The 23,668-nt window shown below is 44.6% G+C and overlaps 1 protein-coding gene across 3 annotated transcripts in view; it reads right to left on the reverse strand.

The window, feature by feature from the left end:
• unc5a (unc-5 netrin receptor A) overlaps nucleotides 1–23,668 on the reverse strand; it is a 153,846-nt gene that overhangs the window by 23,247 nt on the left and 106,931 nt on the right. Inside the window, exons 3-9 of one of the 3 annotated variants that reach the window (XM_086310343.1) lie at nucleotides 23,285–23,428; nucleotides 21,538–21,641; nucleotides 20,086–20,266; nucleotides 15,768–15,935; nucleotides 8,157–8,321; nucleotides 2,444–2,632; nucleotides 1,334–1,636 (exon numbers count right to left, since the gene is read on the reverse strand). In XM_086310343.1, the coding sequence (XP_086166469.1) occupies nucleotides 1,334–1,636; nucleotides 2,444–2,632; nucleotides 8,157–8,321; nucleotides 15,768–15,935; nucleotides 20,086–20,266; nucleotides 21,538–21,641; nucleotides 23,285–23,428 (1,254 nt within the window). Of the gene's footprint in view, nucleotides 1–1,333; nucleotides 1,637–2,401; nucleotides 2,633–8,156; nucleotides 8,322–15,767; nucleotides 15,936–20,085; nucleotides 20,267–21,537; nucleotides 21,642–23,284; nucleotides 23,429–23,668 lie in introns of all 3 variants that reach the window. The other 2 variants (XM_086310335.1, XM_086310347.1) reach the window with 2 other exon arrangements.

Raw genomic sequence — 23,668 nt, forward strand, 5'->3', positions numbered from 1 at the left:
GCATTTTAAATTCTTCAATGTTACTTTTTGCACTCACTTTTTTTTTTCTTGTCATAACTTTCATTTATTTTGATGTAATTCCCCATTTTTTTTGCACTTTTACACTTAAGGAATAAGAAAGTATCAAAGTTCTCAGGGTCCACCATTTGTGTCCTTTTAGCTCCTATTTTAGCCAAGTTCTCACAAGCACATAAGGGGAACCTTTGAGTGACTCAAATGTACATTTATTGGTCTATGCCTTGTATGCCCCTCATGTGGTGAGTGGCACAGCAATTTGGAAATGTATACATAATATTTATATATCTATATATATATAGATATATAAATAAACCAGCATAGAAATTATAGTAGAACTTTGATGTTAGCTTTAAAAATGATAGAAACAGGGAAATTGGTCCAGGCTTTAAGCCTTTATATGCAGCAGAGGAAATATAATGGAATTTTGACTCAGCAAAGCAAAATATAAAAAAATCTTCCCTAGCATTTCCTCTCAGCTACCTAGGGCATCCAAACAAACAGTGCAGCAATGTAGAGAGAAAATGCAGAGAGGCTGGAATAGGATTACAAGAAAGCAAAAGGCCACAACAACCAAAGCGGATCCAAATAGGCCTATTTCACAGCAGCTTTTTTCCATAAAATGTTGGCGAAACACACATACTAATGCCATTAACAGAGGTTCTGTTTTATTCAGGCACAAAGCCTTTATTAATGTGATTAGTAACACCTGTGTTTCCCTGCCATTTTATGTCAAATTGGCTGCAGTGTGGCTATGGTTTACTGAAAACCATTAGCCACAGGCCTGCACGCGCTGGTAATGTGGGCACGAAGGATTTGTTAGTCAGGATAATACATCATGTTCGGTGGTTGGAAAGCAAACAGAAAAAGATCCCCTGAGGGTACGAGGTTCTCAGGGGGACCACCCTAGTTAGCAGCAGAGCCTCAGGTGGGTAGAAAACTGTTTGGTAACCCCACACTACTTGCCCCGGGTAGTAAATACTTCCTCCTGATGTTAACCTTATTATTTCTTCTGAAAACACACATTAAGGCCCAGTAATGTACTGCACTGGTGTTATTTGGTCTCAGAAAAGGGAGCATTATGATGCAATATGACATCAACCAAAGCCTCCAATAAATAGCCAATAAATATGACTTTCTGTTTACAACAATAACAGACATGTAGCAACAGTGAGCTTTTTGTTTACAGGTGATTACAATATGTGAACAAAAGCTTAAGTGGAAGTTTTTTTTGTTTTTGTTTTCTAAGCCAAAACAATTGATCTGAACAGTGTGAGAGTTGGAATGAAACCTAAATAGACCTTAATGAAGAACCTACCTGTGTTGGGGATAGTCAGCCTGCCGCCTAGGAAGTTGAAGGTCCCATAGGAGGTGTTGGCCACATCGCGGGGCAGCGTTTTAAAGTAGCTCTGGGTGGAGAGCCTGCTTACAAACTCGGCAGCAGCGTCAGAGTTGAGCTTGCCGTTGTGCAAGGTGTGTGAGCCGTTGGGAAGCGGGTCCAGCAGAGGCCCGTTGGTCATCGAAAACTTCCCGGTGGCATCGTGGCGAGAGCGCAGGGTGCCTTGATAACTGGTGGTGGTGGTGGTTAGATCAGGCTGGATGGTGAGTAAATGGGAGTTCTCTGTTTAGATGATAAAAAAAAAAAAGCAAAAACAGCAAAAGACAAAAGCAAACGTGTGAATCTCAAAGAGTGGTGGGAGGAAGGCTGGGGAGGGGAGTGGAGGGAAGGGGTCCCTACATCACAGAGACAGACCTCGCACTCTCTAAAGCTGTTGCGAGCTGCACAGAAAACCGAAACAAACACAGAAAAGAAGACACATGGCGCAGAAAACAAGAGCACTCGCACGCGCGCGCACACTCTCGACAATACACAAACACAAATTCCAGTCAAAGCCAGTCAATTCCCATCTTCTCTCTCTCTCCATTTCTCTATCACGGTCTGTCTCTTTAGCAACCACACAATCAATTCCAAACAGAACTCAGATGCAGCTTAGCATCCAGAATATATAAAGGCTTTTTCCCCCCTCTCACACTGAATCACAGACACAGCAACCCAGTTCCCCATCTCCATCCAACTCAGACAGTTGTATTTCTATTACTCGCTGTTAAACCTCTGAGGCTCCACACAGGCAGTAAACAGAGTGGGTACATTTCCTGACAATAAGGTGCTGGCGAAACATAATGTGTCAGGCAGGCAAATAAACAGCTCGTGCACCACACACACGCAACATAATAAATCTCGCTTAGACCACAATCCACTGAAAACAAATTCGCGCCACCTCCACAACCACAAACAAACAGCACCGGTGGTACATGTAGATGAGTGCGGCACAGTCACTGTGGCGAAGACGGACAGACGAAAGCGGAACAAAGAACAGTGTCCTACTGCTGTGGGGGGGAGGCCTGCGTGACCGCGGCGCCCACACACCTGGCTTGCTGGGCTTGATGCCCATGGGCTGGAAGCCAGTGGTGAGGATGGAGGAGTCGGCCACGTCGGCATCCAGGCCTTCCTTCTTGCGCCTGTAGACCAGGACGACCACAATAAGCAGCAGGGTCAGACACAGGGCCACGGCCACCATGCCCACGTAGAGCGCCACATCCTCAGCTCCGCTCACGGCTGCAAAGGGGAGGACAAAAAGAGGAAAGAAAGAAGAGGAGGAAAAATTACTAATCAAGACTGGAGGATGCCCTCTGGTGTTCAGTGTTAATGTCATTTTGAGCTGCTGCAACATGTTCTGTGCAAAGGTCTCACTCGAGGACCTGTTTAATGGCATGAAGCATTCCTTCGCTGCCACCTAATGTTGCTTGACGCCTTCATAAAAAGTTAAGGGAGCCAACATTATCAAATACTGCAGGCCAGAATTTCTAAAACTCTGAGGTCTCGATGTCAAGCTGTGGGGAAAAAAAGCTAAACAGGAAAAAGCAGTTTCTGAAGCAGATTTTCACCGTTTCACTGTCACATTTTTTCATTTCTGCACCGGATAAATATATCTTAGGCCAGCATGTTCTTTTACCTCTCTTTCTCTAAGCACACAACACCCCAAGAGAAACAGAGAGGGGAAAAAATGAAGCATTTGCTTATGAAATTCTAACTCCTCATATTGACTGCCTGTCTCACAAATGCACAGGAGTGTCTTTCTCCCAAAAGTACAGTATGAAGCTGACAGCCAAGCTGAGACAAACATCAATGTGTCTGCTTGTTTCTGTCTATGCACTTGTGTGTGTGTGTGTGTGTTTGTGTGCAAGTATGTGTTTTGCAGCAGAATGGGATTTGCCACGGCTGTCTCCCGGGGCTGGGGGAATTTGGTGGTGGAGGTGGAGGATGCTCCTGGAGCCTTTGTGGAGGGCCATTGTGCTGGTGAGCCACGGGGGCGTAGCGCTGTCAACTGAACACAGTCAAGGAGGGGACGCGCTGAACAGCGCAGCTTTGAGGGATGGAGAACAACAGCAAAGGTTAAAGCACTGCAGGCTGGCATGTGGTGAGTTGACAACAAAAGGAGGAGAACAGGAGCAGGGAGCGCGAGGGGAGCAAGTGTACAAGAAAGAAAACGCAGAATTAAAGAAGACTAAAGCGAAGACAGCGTGTGCCTGCGACTGACAGCATGTGGGATTTGCATTTCAGCAATGAGCAGCAGTAACACGTCCAAAAGGTTTGTGTCAAAATCAACCTGATTACCATTAGGTTTGTCATCTTTTGATAAATATCTCCAGGCTGTCACCACTGTGTAATCCTACTGCATGACCTACTGCATGACAGGAGCCGCGCTCAACCTCAGAAACGCAGATTTGACAAGTTTTAATTGGTGTTTGTAAATCTGTGACACGAGAACGCCACAATTGAATTAGCGGAGCGCTAAAAGTTGACGAGAGAGAGAAAGGGAGAAAAAAATAAGCTCCCTTTCTGTCTGCAGCTCTCATTTCTATTCATCTCTTTACATCAATTTGTCCTTGCCTCTCCTTTTGCCTTGAAAAATCCATCTTTGGACAAAGCTGCCTGACATACCCAAGTGTTTAAGAGAAATGCCAGAATCTATTTCATGGGTGATTATCTCAGTACAATCTGATACTTTAAGTAGCGGATTATATGCAGCCAACCTCTATGGCAGCTCTTCGTAATGCCAGAGATCTCTTGACATGTAATCGATCGCGAATGACTGGCTGAAGATAAACACGAGACTGTGTGTTTTGTTCGTGATGCTACGTAGCACACCTGCACATAACACACTTAAAGCATGAGGACTCTTATCTGATGCATTCAACCTTCCTCCACCTCTCCTCTTGTCCATTTACCTGCCTTTGCCTCGCTCTCCTTAGAGAAGCACCGAGGTGCTTAACTGCAAGAAGCCTGGCTAAACTTTCCCTCCCTTTCACAATGAGCTCCAAAAAAAGAAAAAAGAAAGAAAGAACAAAAGGATGAGAGAGACTCTGGCTGAACTTCTCATTAGAGTTCCCAAATCCAATTGTCTTGGCGAGCCAAAGGCCAGATGATGCCGTGATATTTGAACTTCTTGTGCTGCAGTCCGCTGGGAGATGTGTAGTTTGACTAAAGACAAAGCAACACCCGTCAGTGAGGAGACGAGCCAGCTGGTTTCCGCTGATTGGATAAACATAGCCTTAGATTGGCCGGTTGCTGTTTACTTGCTAAGGGCACACCAAAGACAACTGGCTAACCTCAGATGCAAAGATCCAGTATCTCGACTCTTCCCTTTTCCCAGCATCCTCGCGCCCAGACAATAAAGCCAGCCAGTCAATCAAACAGCTCTTCCTTCTTTCCTTTCTCTCTATTCTGGCTGTAATCTCTGGTGGCTTATCAGAGCATCGCTGAGTGAAGTTTTATCTGACCCGCCAGGTGTCCTAGCGAAACGATCCCGATGCTCACAACAACCCTGACCAACAACTGCTCTCAGCTCCTCCTGGCCCCACTCATTGATTTTCATGATGCCAGCCAATAATTGAAAGGACATCCATCACAGTTTAATTGACATAGCTAATCAGGTTTTATAATTGGATGGGCTTTACTTTAGTCCCTCTCTCACACTCTCTCTTTCCAATCGCACTCCACACCAATTTACCTCTCTTCCTCTCCGCCATCAGTCATTCCATCTTTCATTTCCACTTGCCTTAATTGCTGGCAAAAACTTTTGATTCTCTTTGTGTGTGACCTCTCGTCATGAGTGACACCCGCCTGAGGATAATCTGTGGATGAGATGAGCTTTTTTCAGAGTTGACCTCAGGCCAATCTCTCTTTGCGCCCGTCTCCACGAGCTTTTGCTTCAGCTCCTCAGATTCGCTCCGGGGCTGGCTGGTAGGGGATCAGTTTCTGACTCGAGATGGGCCGGTATAATTCATCTCCTCTAAGGCGGTGTATCTGGCTCCTGTTGAAGTTTGGACTCTGGCTGTATTGACAGTCAGCACAATGACTGCACCTGATAGTCCTCCACTCTCTCTGCCTGCTTTTTTCCCCCCCTCTCTCCTGCATTGATAAATAAGAGTTTTGGAGCCTCCTGCGCCTCTTTCCCGGGCATTTATCAGGACACCTGAGAATATATTTCATCCCATGGCCAATCCTAGTCACTCGCCCGAAGATGAATAACACAGGAGTTCTTAAGGTCAGGGAAATATGGCTACTAAAACTCTCAACGCGAACGTGACTATTACTATCTCCACAATACAGTCGTCCCATCCCTCAGCAGGCTCTGGTGAAATATGGCCCAAAATAAATGTCCGGCTATTTTTCACAAAGCACCGTGACCCTGCTCTGACAAACAGAGCGGTGACGGAAAATCTCAGCCTCCGCGCCGCCAAATTAGCTCTGAAATAAAAAAAAAATAAATGCAAAAAAAACCAAAAAAACAAGAACAGGCTGAAGATAAATTAACAGTTTGATGTGTTTTGCTCAATAATTTGTGACACATCCCAAAATGGGATGCTGCTGCAAATTAAGTTCATTACCTTCATTACACACATTAAGCCGAATAATTGTTTTTATGTTGTCCTAATTCCCTGCGCCTGAGAAAACGAGCACCATTATTTTCCCTCCACTATCCTTTCTCTGCCCTCTAACACCTGTCTCCCATTTTGGTTCTGCCATGCTGCCCGCATATTTATTATTCCCCCTGCGTAGATTTTGCATAGAGTATGTGTTTGGGCTTCACTTGTTTGTTTTATGAAAATGATCCTTCCTGGGTCAGATTGCTTTTCCAGCTTTGTGTTGCACATTTATTCTCATGTACATCTAAAAACAATAACCTCATCGAACGCGTTTCATTTCTAGCTTAATGAGGGAGATTAGACGTGTCTGTGAGGTCCTCAGACGCAGAGTGACTGTGGTTCACTGTGCAGTTGTTGTGTTAGATTGCGCTGGGAGAGCAGGGTGCCTTTTGTTTCAAGGAGGGGGAGTTTTCCATCTCAGCTAATAGCCTGCAGACATGGTTGAAGTATGGGAGTTGCTGACAAGCCAAAACCATCTTGCTATTTTGCTTATTATAATACTTCACACAGCAATTGTCTATGGAAACACATCTGCTGGGAACAGATTGGGACAGGCATTCTTCAGAGGCCGGCGCTCCGCTCTGCTCTGTCAGTGTAAATACTGAGTGACTCTGTGTGTGCGTTTGCTCGACTGTGTGTGTGTGTGTGAAGAACAATGACTGGCATCTTTGTGTATATATCTTGCTTCTCTTGGGAGGAGCTGCTGACCTTTGATGATGGGCTGACTGAACTCCCTGGTTCACTGCACCAGCCAAACCCGGCTATCGGTGGACACTCGCACATACGTGCACTTGCTTGCGTTGCACTAACACATGCAGCACACAATGCAGGATTCGCATGCAATTCCAAACAATCCTCGCCAGCCAAGCATCGGTCTATTTGATCACATCAATCACAGCAAAATACATAATTCAGTTTATTAATTCAGTGGCCCATGTCAACTGAATCCCCATTAAAACTCAGTGTTTACCATGCAGATCAGCCAGAGAGCACACTATTTATAACATTTTCTCTATGAGACGCCACCCAGAGACTCATTGTGGGCAACATGCAGTATCTTTCTGTCTTTGATATCTGTAGGAAGTGACAGAGCTCTCCCTTCATGTCCATCTGTTCTGCAGAGGACCCCGTGGTGTCACTTTTCCACTCAGCTGCCGTCTCCGGCCATATGAGCCTTGCCCTTTCTCATCCTGACAGTATGCACATGCCCTATTAATGACACGCAGGGGAGTGGCACCACAGTATAATCTTGCTTGAATTAAACAGAAAAGTGCACATGCATTCCCCTACGCTTTAATATACGCACAATATGAGATTAATCACAATTTTAAATGCACCAGTGTAATTGATAGGTTGTGTTGTAATCAGAGGAGAGATGCTTTTATTCCTGGTTTTATTAACAGGTCATAGAGCAACACGGCACCAATATGCAAGGTAGGAAAGAAGGTACATTACCCAATGATAATTAGAAATGATCATCTGAAAAGGTCACACAGGTGGGGATGAGCCAGCAGTGGGCTGCAGATTAATCTTTTGTCTGTACGAGTGTTTAATGAGATGGACACCTTTCCTTCACGAACTCTTTGTAAGATGAACTCAACATCTATGACAAAAAGGAGGCTTCAAGCGTTTGATCGGATAAAAGGAAGAGGGTGAGGAAGAGGATCCTTTTTTCCCCCCAAAATGGAAAATGTTTTTTAAAAAATCAAGTAAAAACCCTCCTATTCCCTTCTAGCATTTACCTAAGGGGCTAATTGATGCTAATGTTGTACACCTGTTCTCTTTGTATTGTTTGTGATCTACTTGTTATAGCTGATGAGGTTGTGAGACTGAACCCTGTTTAATATTTACCTTTGAATAAATTTTTCCACTTCAGCCTTGAGTGGCATGCTTCTTTTTTTAAATTAACAGTGTATAATCTAGCAAAAGCTCTCAGATGCTGTTTTGAGTGCATTTATTGGTTTTTAAAATGTTCATTTGCCACTCATCAGCTCAGTTTTAATACACAAATACATAACAAAACAACCATCTACTGATCCTTGTGCCAGAAACTGGCTAAAAAAAACATATCTAAAGTAAATGTTTTGTATTGTTTCACTGAGTTGAAGAGTGAGAGTTATCTTGTGGTGCGTGGGTGGTGGTGCACTCACTCTGTGGACACTGCTCGCTGGTACAGTTGAGAGACTGGAGATCAAGCCCCTGGCAGTCTTTGCCCCCTGTGCCAGGTGAGGGCTGGGTGCACTCTCTGCTCCTCCACATCGAACAGTCTGCGCCACATGCTGACCACTTGCTCCACTCGCTCCAGCCTCCGTCCACTAGAAAAAAACAATATAAAAAAATAAAAATAACAGTGGTGAAACACATGCACAGCAGCTAAAACTCAAACGAATTCTCTTCAAACTATTTATTTCAACAATAAACCGGGCCATAACTTCCCTTTTTTCAGCAACAACATGAACTGGTGGAAACGGTGGCGCCAAACTATCTGTGTATTTGCGTGCGAGACGAGAACAAGTGGTTCAACACTCTGTTGCCATCCTGTGTAAATCTAAAATGGAAACCTGGTAATGAAAACCTTTTAAAGACATGCAAATCCACTTGCACACACTCAAATCCAGCAGCTGCACAGAGAAACCAAAGCGTGTAGAGCTGCTGAGGAGAGCCATATTGTCTCTATTCTGTTTTCTTTGTTTATTTTCAGCATGGAAATCAGATGCAACTAAGTTTAACCCCACTGGTGCAAGTGCGGCCTGGTAAACCAAGCTGCCAATAAACCAAAGGGAAAAAAGTAACCTCTGAGCAAGCGGTCCATATAGGGCTGGGCGATATGACCCAAAATTCATATCTCGATATTTTTTAGCTGGATGGCGATATAAGATATATATCTCGATATTTTTTTTAAGCCATAAAGTAAGAACAAAAAGAGTTCTTAGTCAAAGCTGTGTCCCAGATGTCACACAGGCACTTTTATTAACATACAGCACAGATGTACATGAAAAATTACTCAAAATTAAATTATGAGCATTCATTAAATAATAATGCTCCATAAATAAAAGAAAACAAGGTTGTTTTTGTGCTAAACAAAGAGCTCACAATTGTGCAGTCAAAATGTAAACTAAAAGACGCTGAGCGTAATAACAAAGACAGACAGATTTCACAGCTGCTCTGTTCACAAGTTTTACTGTGTGACTGATAGCCTGGAGTTTGAAATCCGCTTCATAACCACGTCTCTTACAGGTGCCATTTATGGTCCTTATACACACACAATACGGTAATATTACGTTGATGCACAGTACGTATCACTCCGCGAAGCTCCTCGGTAGCCGTAATGCGCCGACAATCTATCAAGCGGTGCAGCTCCGTAGCTTACCAAAGTCGTACTCAAACATTTTTGACAGATTGCTGAACGCCGTGTACCACATAAAATCGGTTCGCGGCCACCAAGCACAACCAGAATTCATACATAAGGCGCGCTATCAACTTTTGAGAGAATGAAAGGATTTTAGGGTTAGCGCTGTTAGCGCGGTTAGCTCGTTAGCATGTTTAGCTCGTTAGCACGTTGACGCCGTCCAGCCCCACGCATGGGGCGATGCGCAGTAACTCGTTAACGGAGATTTGCCGTGTCCGTCTTGTCGCTGCCTGCACGTGAAGCGATGGGGTAGGAGGGGGAGTTGTCTTCAGTGAAGGCGAGGCGGAGTAACGTTGCGTAGAGACAAAAGTGGACGAAAGAGAGGCAAACTTGCGGCTCCACAACTATAATTATAACGTAACATAGACTATATCGATATAAAGGATATTGTCACATCTTATATCTCGTATAAAAATATATCGATATGTTTTAAAAACTCGATATATCGCCCAGCTCTAGGTCCATACATACGCAAGAATATAAGTTTCAGATTTCTCATACACCCAGCACAACATAATATAACATTTGAGAGAAGGAACCATCTCACCCTTGTTTGATTTCTTTGTCAAGATGCTAATATAGCGCCTGCGGTGTTGCCTGAAGTGCATCCGAATGCATGACAAAATACATGTGGTATTACTCTGAAAAGAAGAGAAAGTACATTACACCTGCAGCCTGACCATAACTTCAAACAGCCCACAATGAGCACAATGGAAATGGGCCCGTAATAGTTCGGAGCACGCTTGGCTGTAAGAAATATCAGCAGCTTTACCACATACAGAGAGGAAGGCCATTTTGCAAAGGTGGGGGTAATTTGGCATTGCGGCTGGTGCGGGCGGTGGCCGGGAGTAATATTGAGAGTGACACAGCGCCAGGTCTGGGGAAGGTTACTATAGGGCTAATGGGAAAAAGAGCAATAATGAGCTCTCATGGGGGAAAAAAAGGAAAAAAAACACCACTGTCTCACTCTTTCTCTCTCTCCCAAATGTAAGGGTGAAGGGGACCAGACGAGAATTACCTGAACACACACACACGCAGTAAATGCACACCTCTATGACAGCAGCAACCCTTCCCCGGCAGACCTAAAGGCAAGGAAACCTTAGTGCTCATTAATCCTAGCAATAAAGAGTGCAGGGGGCATGACCTGCAGAAAGCAGCTCTGACCCACTGCAGGTCATGAAGCTTTGGTTAATAAAACATAAGTGAGATGTTACTGAGGGCGAGGGTACCTGTTACTGCATAACTGTATCAACTAATGATTTTTATTTGCTTCGCAAGCAAATCCCCAATTGGAGAAATGAGATAGAAAAACACCGCGAGCGCACAGGGTGAATTAAACCCTGCTCCCACACAAGTCTATGTGTCGGTCCGAGTGCGTGTCCGGAAATGACAACCACAGAATGAGAGACTATTTTTGTGCAAGAGCATATGTGTGTGGTAGGATGCTGACACAGCTTGGGTCCTTTTTTTTTTTGCATTCAGATCCATTTGGCAGAGAGCGCAGAACCAATCAGATAATTGTCCTTGTTTGGCATTGAGTGGACCCATCCGTGGGCCAGTGGGCTGATTATCCAGGCTGGGAATGAGACTGATTGAATAGCGAATTACATCCTAATGAATATATTATGTCGCCTCTCAGTTTATCCACACCACGGTGAAATAAAGGGATGAGATCAACATCTGCCCTGATGAGGTGATGAAATTCTACTTCTCTTATCCCCACCACAAAAGCAAGACTAATCGCCATGCAAATGACATTTTCAAACAAGAGGATTGGCGTGGCAACAAAGTGAGAATGTGGATGAGACAGAAGCACTGCGGCCCAAGGCTAAGGCAAATCAAAGAAAAATGAAGATGCATAAACAGTCCTTGATGGCCTGGCTCTGAACGCCGACTCTGCGCACGGTTTTCTCCTAGAACAATGCAACGAGAAACAACAACAAAGTCAAGATTTAACGCTAAAATTAGAGCCACACCTCATACTTCGTTTCTTCTCAGAATCCACATAAGAAAATGGTTCTCCACAGAGACAGTTTTCCTTATCAAATCCCCAGAAAGAGATTGTTAGCACTCCTGCAAAAGGCACCGCAGCCGATTTTCAATCATCTGGCACCGCAGGTTTCAGGTCAGCCAGGTCGCCGAGGAGGGACAGTAATACAATAACCCAGTGGCAAGCGCCCGTTTGGACATGTTGCCAAGGGGAGAAGCAAAAGGAATCTAACCATTTTTTAAAGGTCAGTGGGAGGGCCTGTTTAAAGCGTCGCTGTTCAAAAATGACAATCGCCGCTGATGGACACAGTCCGAGATCATCAAGCACCCACGGTTTCTGTGTCCTTGAGGGAACCCGAGGTGGTAGACAACTATCACCGAGACCAGCAGGCCTCTGCTTCCACTGTCCTGTCAACACACATGTGTGTAAGCACCACTAATCCCAGTGCTCACAAGCTGCTGGTGGCGGGGGGGGGACAAAAAAACAACCACAAAACAGCCACGGATGGCTTTGATAGCTCAGCCACAGAAGTGGGTGACGCAACAGAGATTAATCGCCCGCCAGGAGGCCCGTATTTCTGATAAACGTAATAAAAATGAAATCTTAACATTAGATGTTTCTTGCTTGCTTATTTAGGAGTAGTGTGCAATCAATAACTGAGAAAAGCAACATTTACCCCCGATTTTGACGAAACCACCAAAAACTGACGAAAAAGCGACAGAGTGAGATATGAAGAGGGTGCGCCAAAGAACACAAAGAAACCAAATGGCACCAAGTGATTAAAAATGATGCAAGGCTGTCACCAGATGGCCACCATCTTTTCACACTGAAATAATGTGTTTTTCTGCAACATTTATTTTCCGTTGCCTTTATTTATTCCGCGGATAAAATATGGAGTTGCCTCAACAATCAATGATAAAACACGAAGAAAAACACGACTGTTTACTCCCAGAGTAGAATTAGACTTTTGCCTGCAGTGCAGACAGCAGACATACGGGCGCTAACTCGGATGTCTACGACGCGTACGTGCACGGAAATGCGCACGGATACGCCAGCCCTCCGAGTCTGTTTATTTTCCATCTCGCTCAATTCTCACGACTCCTGTGGCAAGCCTGAGGGATCTGTGCTATATTTAAATAATTCACAGGAGTTCGAAATCTCTTCAGGTTGTTTGGTGTTCAAACGCAAATCAAGCAACAGTTTAGTTCATTCGTGCGTGGTGGGCGTCACTGAATCGCTTCCAAAACCGGGGACTTAACTATTTGCTGTTGGCTCAGGTTTAATGTTTGTCTTTGCTGGAAATGTTGGCGTGATCTGACATTTTGCCATGACTATTGGCTCTGACCACAAGTCAGCGCAGGGCAGTCGATGAGAGGGAGACGGATGGACTGCAGAATTATGTGGGATACTTCTGCAGGGATATGCTGGGATGGAGACAAAAGAAATGAAGGAGGCAGCGAGAGGAAAGCGAAATGGAGATAAGCCTTTGCATAGCTTGGCTACTCGCTGTCTCAAGTGTTGATATGCTCTGCTCTGAGCCTCAGGCTTCAGCCTCCTCCTCCTCCACAGCTCCCTGTGCCTCTCTCAGCATGGAGCCCATCTGATCTGCCACACAGGCCTCCGCCAACTCTCATTAAACACTTTGGAGACTTAGACAAAAATACAGATGAGCCTCTCGAGCTTCACACTTTCCTGACGAGAGGTGGGAGCTCGGATACAAGAGTCATTGTGAACAGATACGTGGAGGGTTTTATTACTGAAGAGGCCGTCTGTGTCGGTCCGCGGAGGTCGATATAATCCATGGGTGAAATATGCCTCAGCAACTATACTCTGAAGGAGTCGTGCTACTTTTTGAATGTGGAACAATACATGGCCATCAGCATTTTACCAATAAATACATAAAGGCTCGGCTGGAGGATGCAGAGACAAATTAAAGCCTTCGCATGCCGTCGGTTCCAAATTAAAACTAATTTGTTTCCAGCCAATATTCATGCGGCTCTTATCCCTAAAGGACGAGTTAAGCAAATTTAAGAAGCCATCTCTGCACTTCATAATAGGCTTTCACAGTATAAGCACCTAAAAACTCAATATATTTTTTCTATAAACCATTTCAAAGACCTAATGCTGAGAGCTAAATGCACTAGAGAGAACTAATGATGAAAAAAAACTTTGTCTAGATAATTAATGAACTCTTGAAACAAGACCAGCATTAAATCATGAAATTTTTAAGTCATAGCTCAAAAACAAAGCCGGTGTAGTAAAAAAAAGTTGCCTTTTAAGGCCGACTTTAAAAAAAAAATCCCACTACTTCTGACTCCAAATGTCAGCTACGTCTAAATAAGTAACATCATGTCTATCTGCAGTGTCACAGCTTCCCATGTAATTCATTTTTCTCAAGTTGCCTTCTCCTAAAACGGACTGAGCTATAAGCACGGGGATGAATAAAGTTCTCATCCGGTAACAAGTGATGCATCTGCCAGGCTGCTCTGTCCTGTCGCCCCTTCCTGAGGCAGGTGTGTTAATCATGCTCTTTATTAATTAAAGAGAGGTAGACACACAAACGCGTACATAGGGGCAGTGAATCCGTTTGTGTGTGCGTGCTGGGTGGCAAAAGCGACAGGAGCTGTCTGTCGGTTCACCTTCGACTAACTTCAAAGGCACGTCTGTGAGTACACAAAAGTGGCGGTGCCACTTGTGATGGGAAACAACAGCTCATCATTCCCCAAGCTTTGCTACGGTGGACTTCTTGGCCTTGAGTGGGGGGAGAGAGTGAAGGGGGAACCCCTCTCCCCAGCAGACAGCTGGGGGCTTCACTGATGTTCCCCACAGCAGACAGGTAACGAGTGACAAAAGGGGGCAGAGACGAGCATCTGTTGCCAAACAACAGGGCTGATAGGGGTGCGAGCGGGGTCGCGGTGCTCTGATGTCTCCCATCAAAAGGAGAAAAAATTGAGTTCTTTCTCCCTCAAAATCTCTATAAACTGTCTTCACAGAGTACAATGTAATTTTTGTCACAGCACTCCCAATAGTTGAAATGAAACACTTTCTCTTTGTGGAACAAGAGGAAGATGGAGGGAGGGAGGAAGGGGGTGGGTGGGTTGGCCTAACAATAGCCGCTTGGACTGACATTAATTTCTTTAAGCTCATGAAGGTCAGTATCCCGCTTTGCTGTAGAGGAATGTCAAGCATCCCTGGGCACCTCTCTAATTCAATTACTGGTTGCTCCAACTCCAGTAATTCCAAATCCACCCAGGTCCTCACTCTGACTATGAATCCCTGCTTCCCTTTTGTCTTCCTCCCGCCGTATTCAGGCAGGCCATGTTACTTACAGTCGTGCTTGACATCTAGTGATGTCTTTACATGCTAGATGTGTAAGACAACACCCTGATTCACTGAGGAAGATAACCTCTGTTTTAGACAGGGAAAAGCTGCCAGTGCCAGGGGTGTTGTATTTCCCTCCCTGCTATTTACTGCGCGTGGGAGATTTCTCCTGTGGTCAGCATGGCTGCTGTGCCCCAGCTATACGTCCGCACACTGATCTGTTGGCAGACAAACAGCCAGCTCCTGCGCACACAGTCAGGCTTTCTCTACTTCTTTTTCAGCTTTCCCCGTTCTCTCTCTCTCTCTCACTCCGGGCTTTGTTCTTGCTTTCCTTACACTGTATCTGATTCCACCTGTCTCTATCCCTGCCTACACCTTACACCTCGTTTTTTTTTTTTTTTTCTCCCAAGCTTGCTCTCTCCCTCGCTATCTCTCCCTTTGTCAGGGGCCTAATGTGGGACTGCAAATGAAGCAGCTTGACTTCCATCTCAGGCTACCAGGGATCAATATGTGTTGCTCACTATCAGGCAGGACACTCTCTACCTCTCCGATGCTCTCACGAGGGAGGATGGCCAAGCAAATGAAACGCCCTCAACTCCTCGCACGCAAACATCGCACAAAGGGCGACATAATTCAGCTTTTTAGTGTCCGTATTTACTACATAATTTGAGCAGCAAACAATAGTGACAAAATAACGTGGCTGTAACCGTGTCTCCTTAAGCAGACGGGTCTCTGAAAGAAAAGCGGTGTCTGCATACAGTGCAAAAGATAAAGAGGTATGTGAACAAAGTGCGATAATAATAAATCACTTTTAGCATGAAGCCTTACTGTGCAGACTAATAGGCTCTGACGTTGCGGTGTAAGCGGTCTAACTGCAGGAAGCAATAAAGCCTGACATCTAAGAAAAAAAAATACACTGTGTTGGTACAAAAAAGCAGCCAAAATAAAGATGAAGTGATGACTTCTAGATGCAAAAAAATGCAAAAAGGAAGCCACAGGAAGCCAAGCGCCACAGGACAAACAGGGTTGCCTGGGAGTTACCTGGACAGGTGGCCACACAGGCACTTTTCTGGACGTTCTGCCCCTCACAGGATGTGCCTCCATTCAGTGGCGTGGGGTTGGTGCAGCTCCGACTCCTCTTCTGCCAGCCACGCCCACACACGGCACTGCAGGACGACCAGGTGGTCCACGTGGACCAGCCACCGTTGACTGTCAGACCAGTGCCAAGGGAGGAGGGGGGGATATGGAGGGGTGAGGTAAAGGGGGAGGAAGGTTGTGAGGGAGGGAGGGTTGGATGAATGAAGGGACAGAGCAGCCAGGATTACCCGACATGCACTAAGGAAAAATAGGCGCGCTGCACTAGAATAATCAAGACTGCTGTTACGCTCTTTGCAAGGTGAACAAACAGAAGCGCGAGAGCAAAAGGGTCGCTGGAGCTACACGAACTGCAGTGGAAACAAAATGGCTTCAACAGGGAGCAGAAAAATCGGACGGCGCTTTCCCGGTTTCCCCTCTGAGGAAGGCTGCGAAATAACTCGTGGGCACGTTACATATCAGAATCTCCCCTCTGAATTTCACAGAGATAATACGAGGATATAATAACATAATTGTAAAGCCATTCAATTTAAAACCACACTGTCACAGTCATACATGCGTAAAAGCAACAAAACCATCAACAACGTCTCCTCCTGGGAACAGCCAACACACTGCTGAGATATAAATGCATCACGGTTGTTCCACATATTCGGACTGCGTCTTTCACATGTTCGCCACTGATTTCACACCACAACATATCATTCAACGAAATCAAGTAGGCTTATCTTTGAAATGGAGAGACCACCGCTGTATAATTCATTCCTCTTTTATTTTTTTTAAGACGAGAAACTCAAAAAACTCTGAATTTCTGTTATTATCGCCACTTGTCAGAGCAAACTTTAACCATCCATTGCAACTTAATTGGTACCATGTCTCTCAATCATGCCAGGCGATTACATCAAATCATCCTGTATCTACCGTGTTTCCTCAGACATTCCTGATTTATTGACTTGAACAGCACTGTCGTTCTCTCTCTGTACATACTCCCTTCCTAATTTCCCCCTAACACTCCCCTCTGCTCATCGTGGCTGAATCATTTCCTTGCCCTCTCTTTGCGATTGATTGCCCGCCACGGCGAGGTAAATTGCCAGGCAACTCGGCCCCTGATTACCTCTTAGAACAGAGTGCAGTCACACCAGCCAGGCCTCGTTAAAATGCATCTCTGGCCCCCTGTTGAACCCCCTTTGAAAAGTAGCAGTTATTATGACTTGCTACATATAGCTAGATTAACTAGCACAGTAGACTGTGGTACCTTCAGCTAACTGATTTTTTTTCTCTTGAACTCAGAGCAACGCAAGTGAAAAGCAGCAAGAGTTTCTTTTGTTTGGTTGAGGTTTTTTGTTTAGCTAAAAACCCTCTATCATCCTAAACCAGTGCTGCGACAGTAATAAACGTCATCAAGCAAACAGTGTGATGGAAACAAATAAAATTGCACATGCAAGCAACTCAGCAATTTGTTCCCAACTTTCTGGGTCTTTGCGTGGAAATCATTGTTTGACAACACAAGAAAGGCAAACAAAAAAAAAAGAGTGCATATGGTCATGCCTTCACAGTTAATTCAGCCCTATATTGCTTCTTTACATCTTTTAACAACAAGCTAATCAATTAGGAATAATTGTGCTTCTTTAGTTTTATGCTGGAGGCTTAGAGGAATGTATGATAATGTGTTCTGACTGCATGCTCCAAATTAACACATTTTTTGTGTGAAAATGCACGACTCAATTTGCAGCTGCATTTAAAGCCGTAACGCTCGGACCCCCTTTGGGTTTGTTGAATTACAAAAAAGAAGAGAGAATTAACCTAATAAAACGAAAGCTTTTTGACAAAGATCTGAAACACACTTGGCTCACTTACTGTTTATTATGCTTTTATTGTTAAATATTGATTTGATGATTATGTTCATTAACTAAAATCATGCAAACACTTTTTCTCTCACTCGAATTCATCTAAATTTGTCCACAAAGACTCTAAAACCACATTCAGGTCATGTTTTCTTAATGGGATTTCATCCTAAAAGCCAAAATTCAATGAGGATTTATACAGACGGGCATCTTCCACATATTTTTAAAAGTCCTCATAGTTTTCTTTTGAGACAAATGTTATTTTTCCACCATACAGCAAGTTTACATTATACAACTATTCATCTTAACATAATTTCATGATAAGACATAAAGTCATATGAAAAGATACAGATTCAAAGGACTCCATGAATTCCTGTGAAAAACTAAGTACACCCAATGATTCAGTCACTGAAACACCTTTAGCAGCAGTAACTTTACATAATTGTTTTCTGTACGACTTCATCAGTCTCGCCTACATGTTATAGACTTGCAGCTCTCCTCTGGATCATTGTCCCGTGCCATGATCTAATTCAGGCCAAGCTTTAGCTGTCAGACAGATGGCTTGTATGTATTATTTTGGTATACAGAGAAGTTCCTGCTTGCCTCAATGACTGCACGGGTTTCAGGTCCTGTGGCTGTAAAGCAAGTGCAAAACATTACCCCTCCACCACCGTGCTCAACAGCTAGTAGGAGGTATTTGTGCTGATAACCTGTGTTTGCTTTTCACTATATGTGGTGTTGTGCATTATGACCAAACATCATTGATCTAAAGAACATTGTTGCAGAGGTCTTGTGGTTTGGTCGTGCTGCCATACTCTTTTTCACTTTTATGAGCCTTTTTTCCCCAGTCTTTCTTTAATTATACTGACTGCAGAATCTGATATGTAGCTCTTGAATTTAAAAAAAAAAAAGAAGTTTTTCTCTCTTCTCATTACACAATCTGACCTTGGGCTGAATTTATTGGGACGTCCACTCCCAGGAAGACTCTGTGTTAACACACCTGCATGTTCCAGACCAGCAAACTGTCAGAGGTTCTGCTTTTATTGAGGCGCTCACACTTGCTGATGGTCCTTTAATTAAGTGCATTTGATTAGCAGCACCTGGCTGCTAATTACCCTATAACAGCATTAAGGGTGTACTTAGTTTTTCCACAGGACTGAATAGAGTCCTCATTTTGCATTATTATGAGTCAGTGGATTATGTTTAGCGATCACTATTGCCATCCTCGTCTATCCTTCACTACTTAATTTACGAGTATTTATCTATTTACCGCCTTTTATTTTTGATATTGCTTTATTTGAACTGCAACGGCACCATCATGGAGCTGTTACCATGTTTGGCACATTTCATTTGTTGGTTGAATGGTCAAACAGCAAATTCAAAGGCTTTAAAAACCCCACCGTACATCCCAAGTTGCCCATTCTGTGGAATTTATTTGTAAACCTAATCTATATAACTTCCTATTACAATATTACACAGGTATCAAAAAACAAGAACGATTTAAATATAGAAAATGAACAGGTAGTGCCTCTTATTTGTGGCATGCACTGTGTTTTCTGAGCTGATGTGTCAGATAATAAACAAGAACTGCTGCTCTGCCCCTACAGTGCATCGCAGTATCATCTTTCTCTGGCAGCCTTAACTAAAAAAAATTAATAAAAAAAAAACACACCCCGTGTCAGGCATTGTGTCACATTATCCATTTATTATTCTCAATGTTGTTTTCATCAACCGTTCCCTCGTGATTTCCATCTTCTGTTCGCGTGGAGCTGAGAATTACGCCAGGCTGTAATGTATTCAAAACTTTTGTAGTGCCAGTAGCCGTGGAACCCTCTGTGATAGTAAATATGCTGTTTCTCTGCATTTTAATAAAGGCCAGTCTGCTTATCAAGCCAAGTCATTATTTACAGTTTGCTGTTAATTCAATTTCTCTTCTCATACTGGATCCACTACAGAGGAGGAGGAAGATGGCAGCCTCGACATCAGAGACTGCCAGCTTTGGCAGAATGGCTGCCAGTAACATTTTAAGTTGTGGTAATTAATGTGCAGATACACCACTCTCTCTTTATGTAGTGATTTATGAAAGTGTAATTCTTGCGCTGCTGAAAAACAGAGCTGATGTATGCAATTTGTCACCATATGTCAAATATGTGAAACACAGTGTAATAATAAAAAACTACACTGTAAACTCTGAATGTAACAGTATGAAGAGCTGACGGGAGACTTGCGCCCACACATCTTCCGTGCAGCAGCATGCAAAGGTTAATGTGGAAATGTGGGGCAAGGGAAGCGGCGTGCAAGCTTAAAAGGATTCATCCGAGCAGTTTTCTGCGTTTGTATATTTGGAAGCTCAATCGAGCCCGGACCCCGGCACTAGTCTCTGTGCACAGTTTTGACATCTGCTGAAAGAAGTCGTCACCTACCATAGACAAGGATCGCGGCAGAGGTGCTTTTGCGGCGAGCGACGATGTTTTTGGCCACGCACGTGTAGTTGCCGGTGTCGGCCAGCCGGGCTTTTTTGATGACGAGATTATGGTCGGGCGTGATGACAAAATTGGGGTCACTCGCTGGGTCGATCACATCCTCGTTTCTCTGCCACTCCACCTGAAAACAAATTTCAGCGGTCAAAATCCACTGCAACTTGACAGACAGCAGCTCGCCACCACCCCATACAGCTCTACAGTGGCCAGACATGATGTGGATGAGAGACTTCTACGTCGACGGGTGTATGTGTGTAGGGGGGAAGCAGCGAGGTACTTCTTTTCTGATGCAATCACACAGACAAAAGATGACCAGACGCGGCCTGGTGTAGTACTGAGATACAATTTATTTAAGGCCCTGCTGATTTGAATATTTATTCGCTTCTTGTGGGGGAAGAGTGCAGCTTTTATTTTGTAGCTGCTGGACGTCTCTGTAGCTGTCCGCGAACACGACTGATCGTGCTTTGTGTAAGTTTCCGGGCCCTCTTGCAAGAAGCCAAAACTGATGTTATTTCTTTTTTGGTGTTCTCTCAGATTGGCTTGCTTGTTTTCTTGCTCTCACTTGACCTTGTTCTGTCTCGAGAGGAGCAACAGTGCGGCAGCATTGTTGTTGGTATTACTGCCAGTTGTGATACCGCATATAATTGGGCCTACTTCCTCTGGTGCACCATCCCCGCTTTCCCCCCGTCGTGACTTCTACTCAGATGTTCTTTTCTGCTGAACTGCGGCTGGCACCTTCCTTCCTATTTCTCTGCAAACTGTCCCTACGCTGTCGATCTGCGATTGGCTAGTCTGCGGTTTCTGGTCTCTGGGCTGTCTGAGCGGCTGGCCTGAGCTCCTCTTGTGCTGTTATTAGAGCAGTTAGTGCCTATCTGGGACCGGGAGGATGCAGCGAATGAGGTGAAACAGCTGGCCCCGGTCTGGTCCTCTAAACACACGCACGGCACGGTGAAACAGAGAGAGAGAGAGCGAGTGTGACTTGAGCAGAACAAGAGATACAGTGCATGGAGAGGCGGAAGAGATACAGTGCATGGAGAGGCGGGAGAGATACACCGAATGAGATAAGGAAAGAGTGAGGCAAATAGATCCATTAATTATGCATAGGCCTTTAGAGATGCCAAATGGGGAGTGAAGCCTCCAAGCCAATGCTGAGTGATGTGACGAGACGACGTGATATACAGCTTCCCAGAGATGTAAGAGAGATAATAAATCAATAAGGGCAAATAATTAGAGGTGTAATTTATCCGAACAGGGTTGTCTGTTCCCCTGGTGGAATGGAGGGATATGCCAGGGAGCTGATCTTGAGCTACTCTGTGGTCTTTGTCCCCTCGGTGAGGAAAGGGTAAATGGATGGCAGATTCGGGCCTATAAATATCTCCCCTATCCGTGTCTCACCTCGGCTTGTGGCACTCCCTCGGGGGGATGGCAGCGCAGCAACACCTCCTGGTCCAATGCCACCTCTTTACCCTGCGGCTCCTCCTCAAAGTTCTTTCTCAGGTCTTACAAGAAAAAAAAGAAGAAAAAAAAAGTAGAGAAACAACCAATTAGGATGTGAAAGCTTGCAAAGGTTTGAAAGAAACACTTCTCTCTGCAAATAACTTGGCCTGGTGATGTGTCTAAATTTGCAGCTCTTGAAATGTCCGTCAGTGGCCTCGCCGAGCATGTTGCACTCTAGTTGGCCCCTAAGCCACACTGGGATCGGTGGCACCAACCATGTTGCTTATTACAAGCTGCCTGGCTGGTTCAGAGATGCTTGTCTGCTGCCAGAGGGGCCCGGCATCAAGCAAAAGCAATTGCATTACCCCTCACTCCCACCCACTCTCCTCTCCCCGGCATCCGCCAGCCTCCAGCTTCCATCTGTATGACGGCTTGGAGCAGCCACACGAAAACAAAGCCCTGAGGCGCCTGGACAAGAGCTCCTGCAAGCCTGGCTGACTGCATGGGGCTTCACATTACGTCTCATTGAATACTTACTGTTGCACAAAGTCCTAGTATATATTTGTCTGTAAGCCCCAGCTGTGAATTACACAGGTAAAAACTGGGAACAGTCATTTCTTGCAGGGGAAATAAATGTAGATCCATTTGTATCAGATGAGCCAGACAGGCCGCTGATAGCTGGCGGGACTGGCACAAATTTGATGTGCTCACCCCGGGTTTCAACTCGGAGCGAAGCAATGTGTTATTGTGTTGTAAGAGGCTGAGGGTGCAGCTGTGAGAATTCCTTTAAACAGATGTTGAGCCTGTCCCGACCAATCACACTGAGAGAAAACATTAAGAGAGGCAGGGAGAAACTGACGACATTCGATTTAATTAAAGCTGATAAATTTGGACTGGAGGAGACTTGAGATGTAACAGTGTTGGAAGGCTCGAACCTACGCGAGCGAACAGGCGCGTGCGTGGGAACCTCGCCGATGCGATCGCCTGGTTATGCATCGTTATTCAAGCATGTGCGTGTCCTTATCTTACATCTAACTGACTTTGCTGAGCTCTCACACACGGATGGATAATGAATGTGTGTTTTCAAAACGTCTGGTGGTTTGGAGACGGTGCCGTGTTTGGCTCTGTCTGGAATAATACATATTTATGTGGGAATTAATAGGCGGAATGTTTTAAAATACTCAAATGTAAAATGGCTTCTTCTAATAAAGCTTCTGAGGCTGCGGCGAGGGATGTGTCTGCGTTCCCCAGACAGATTTATGATTGCTGCACAGCAATAAATTTCAAATCTGTTTTTATTTCAGTTACTTTCATAGGGATCATTTCTGATATACTGTATCCAGCAGAAAATATGCTCATGAATACTCAAATTTAGAGGTTCACCCTTTTCTTTTTTTAAGACCTTCCTCGAGCAGATACATTATTCTCGGGTTCTTCCTGTCGGGGTTGGATGTTTTCTTCTCACAAGTATCATCACAGGAAGATGATTTAACTAAATTGTAATCACAGTAGTGCACTGTGGTGCAACAGATCATAATGTTCTCTGGGCTAATTGTTAAATGAAAGTTAGTCTCCCCCTCCCAACCACCCAAGGTGAAAACACAATATTCTCTTATTACATGCCGACATGCAATACACAAGCACCTTGTTAGGCAGCAGGCTTTGGATTTGTAATGATGCAGTGCTCATTTGACAGTGCACTCACAAGCAATCCTGATGTATGCTTTCTGGCTCTTCTGGGTTCCGGTGGTGCTCCAGGCGACACACTGACACCAGTACTCATCAAGTCCGAAGATCTTCTCCACCTGCTGCCTGGTTATTTCGATTGTCACCTGCATGACTGGCAGCGCTGGAGAGCAAAAACCCAGAAGAGTCAAAATGTTAGACACAAGACAAGCCCGGCTTTGACAGCAGTAACGAGCTAAGAGGCCAGAAATACTTCTCAAAGGAAAAAATAAAAAAAGAACAAAAACAGAAACAAATGAGCTGAACTGATACCTTAAGTGCATTTTGTACCTTGAACTAAACCAGCAAAGTAAAAAAAGGAGAGGAAGAATAAACAAGCAGAGAACTATAATCATACATAAAC

This window comes from Aulonocara sp. 'chitande type north' Nkhata Bay, linkage group LG2 (genome assembly GCF_057382095.1).
Source record: "Aulonocara sp. 'chitande type north' Nkhata Bay isolate Kocher_YH1m ecotype deep benthic linkage group LG2, A_spYH_male_GT1.1, whole genome shotgun sequence".
In the NCBI taxonomy this organism is placed as follows: Eukaryota; Metazoa; Chordata; class Actinopteri; order Cichliformes; family Cichlidae; genus Aulonocara; species Aulonocara sp. 'chitande type north' Nkhata Bay.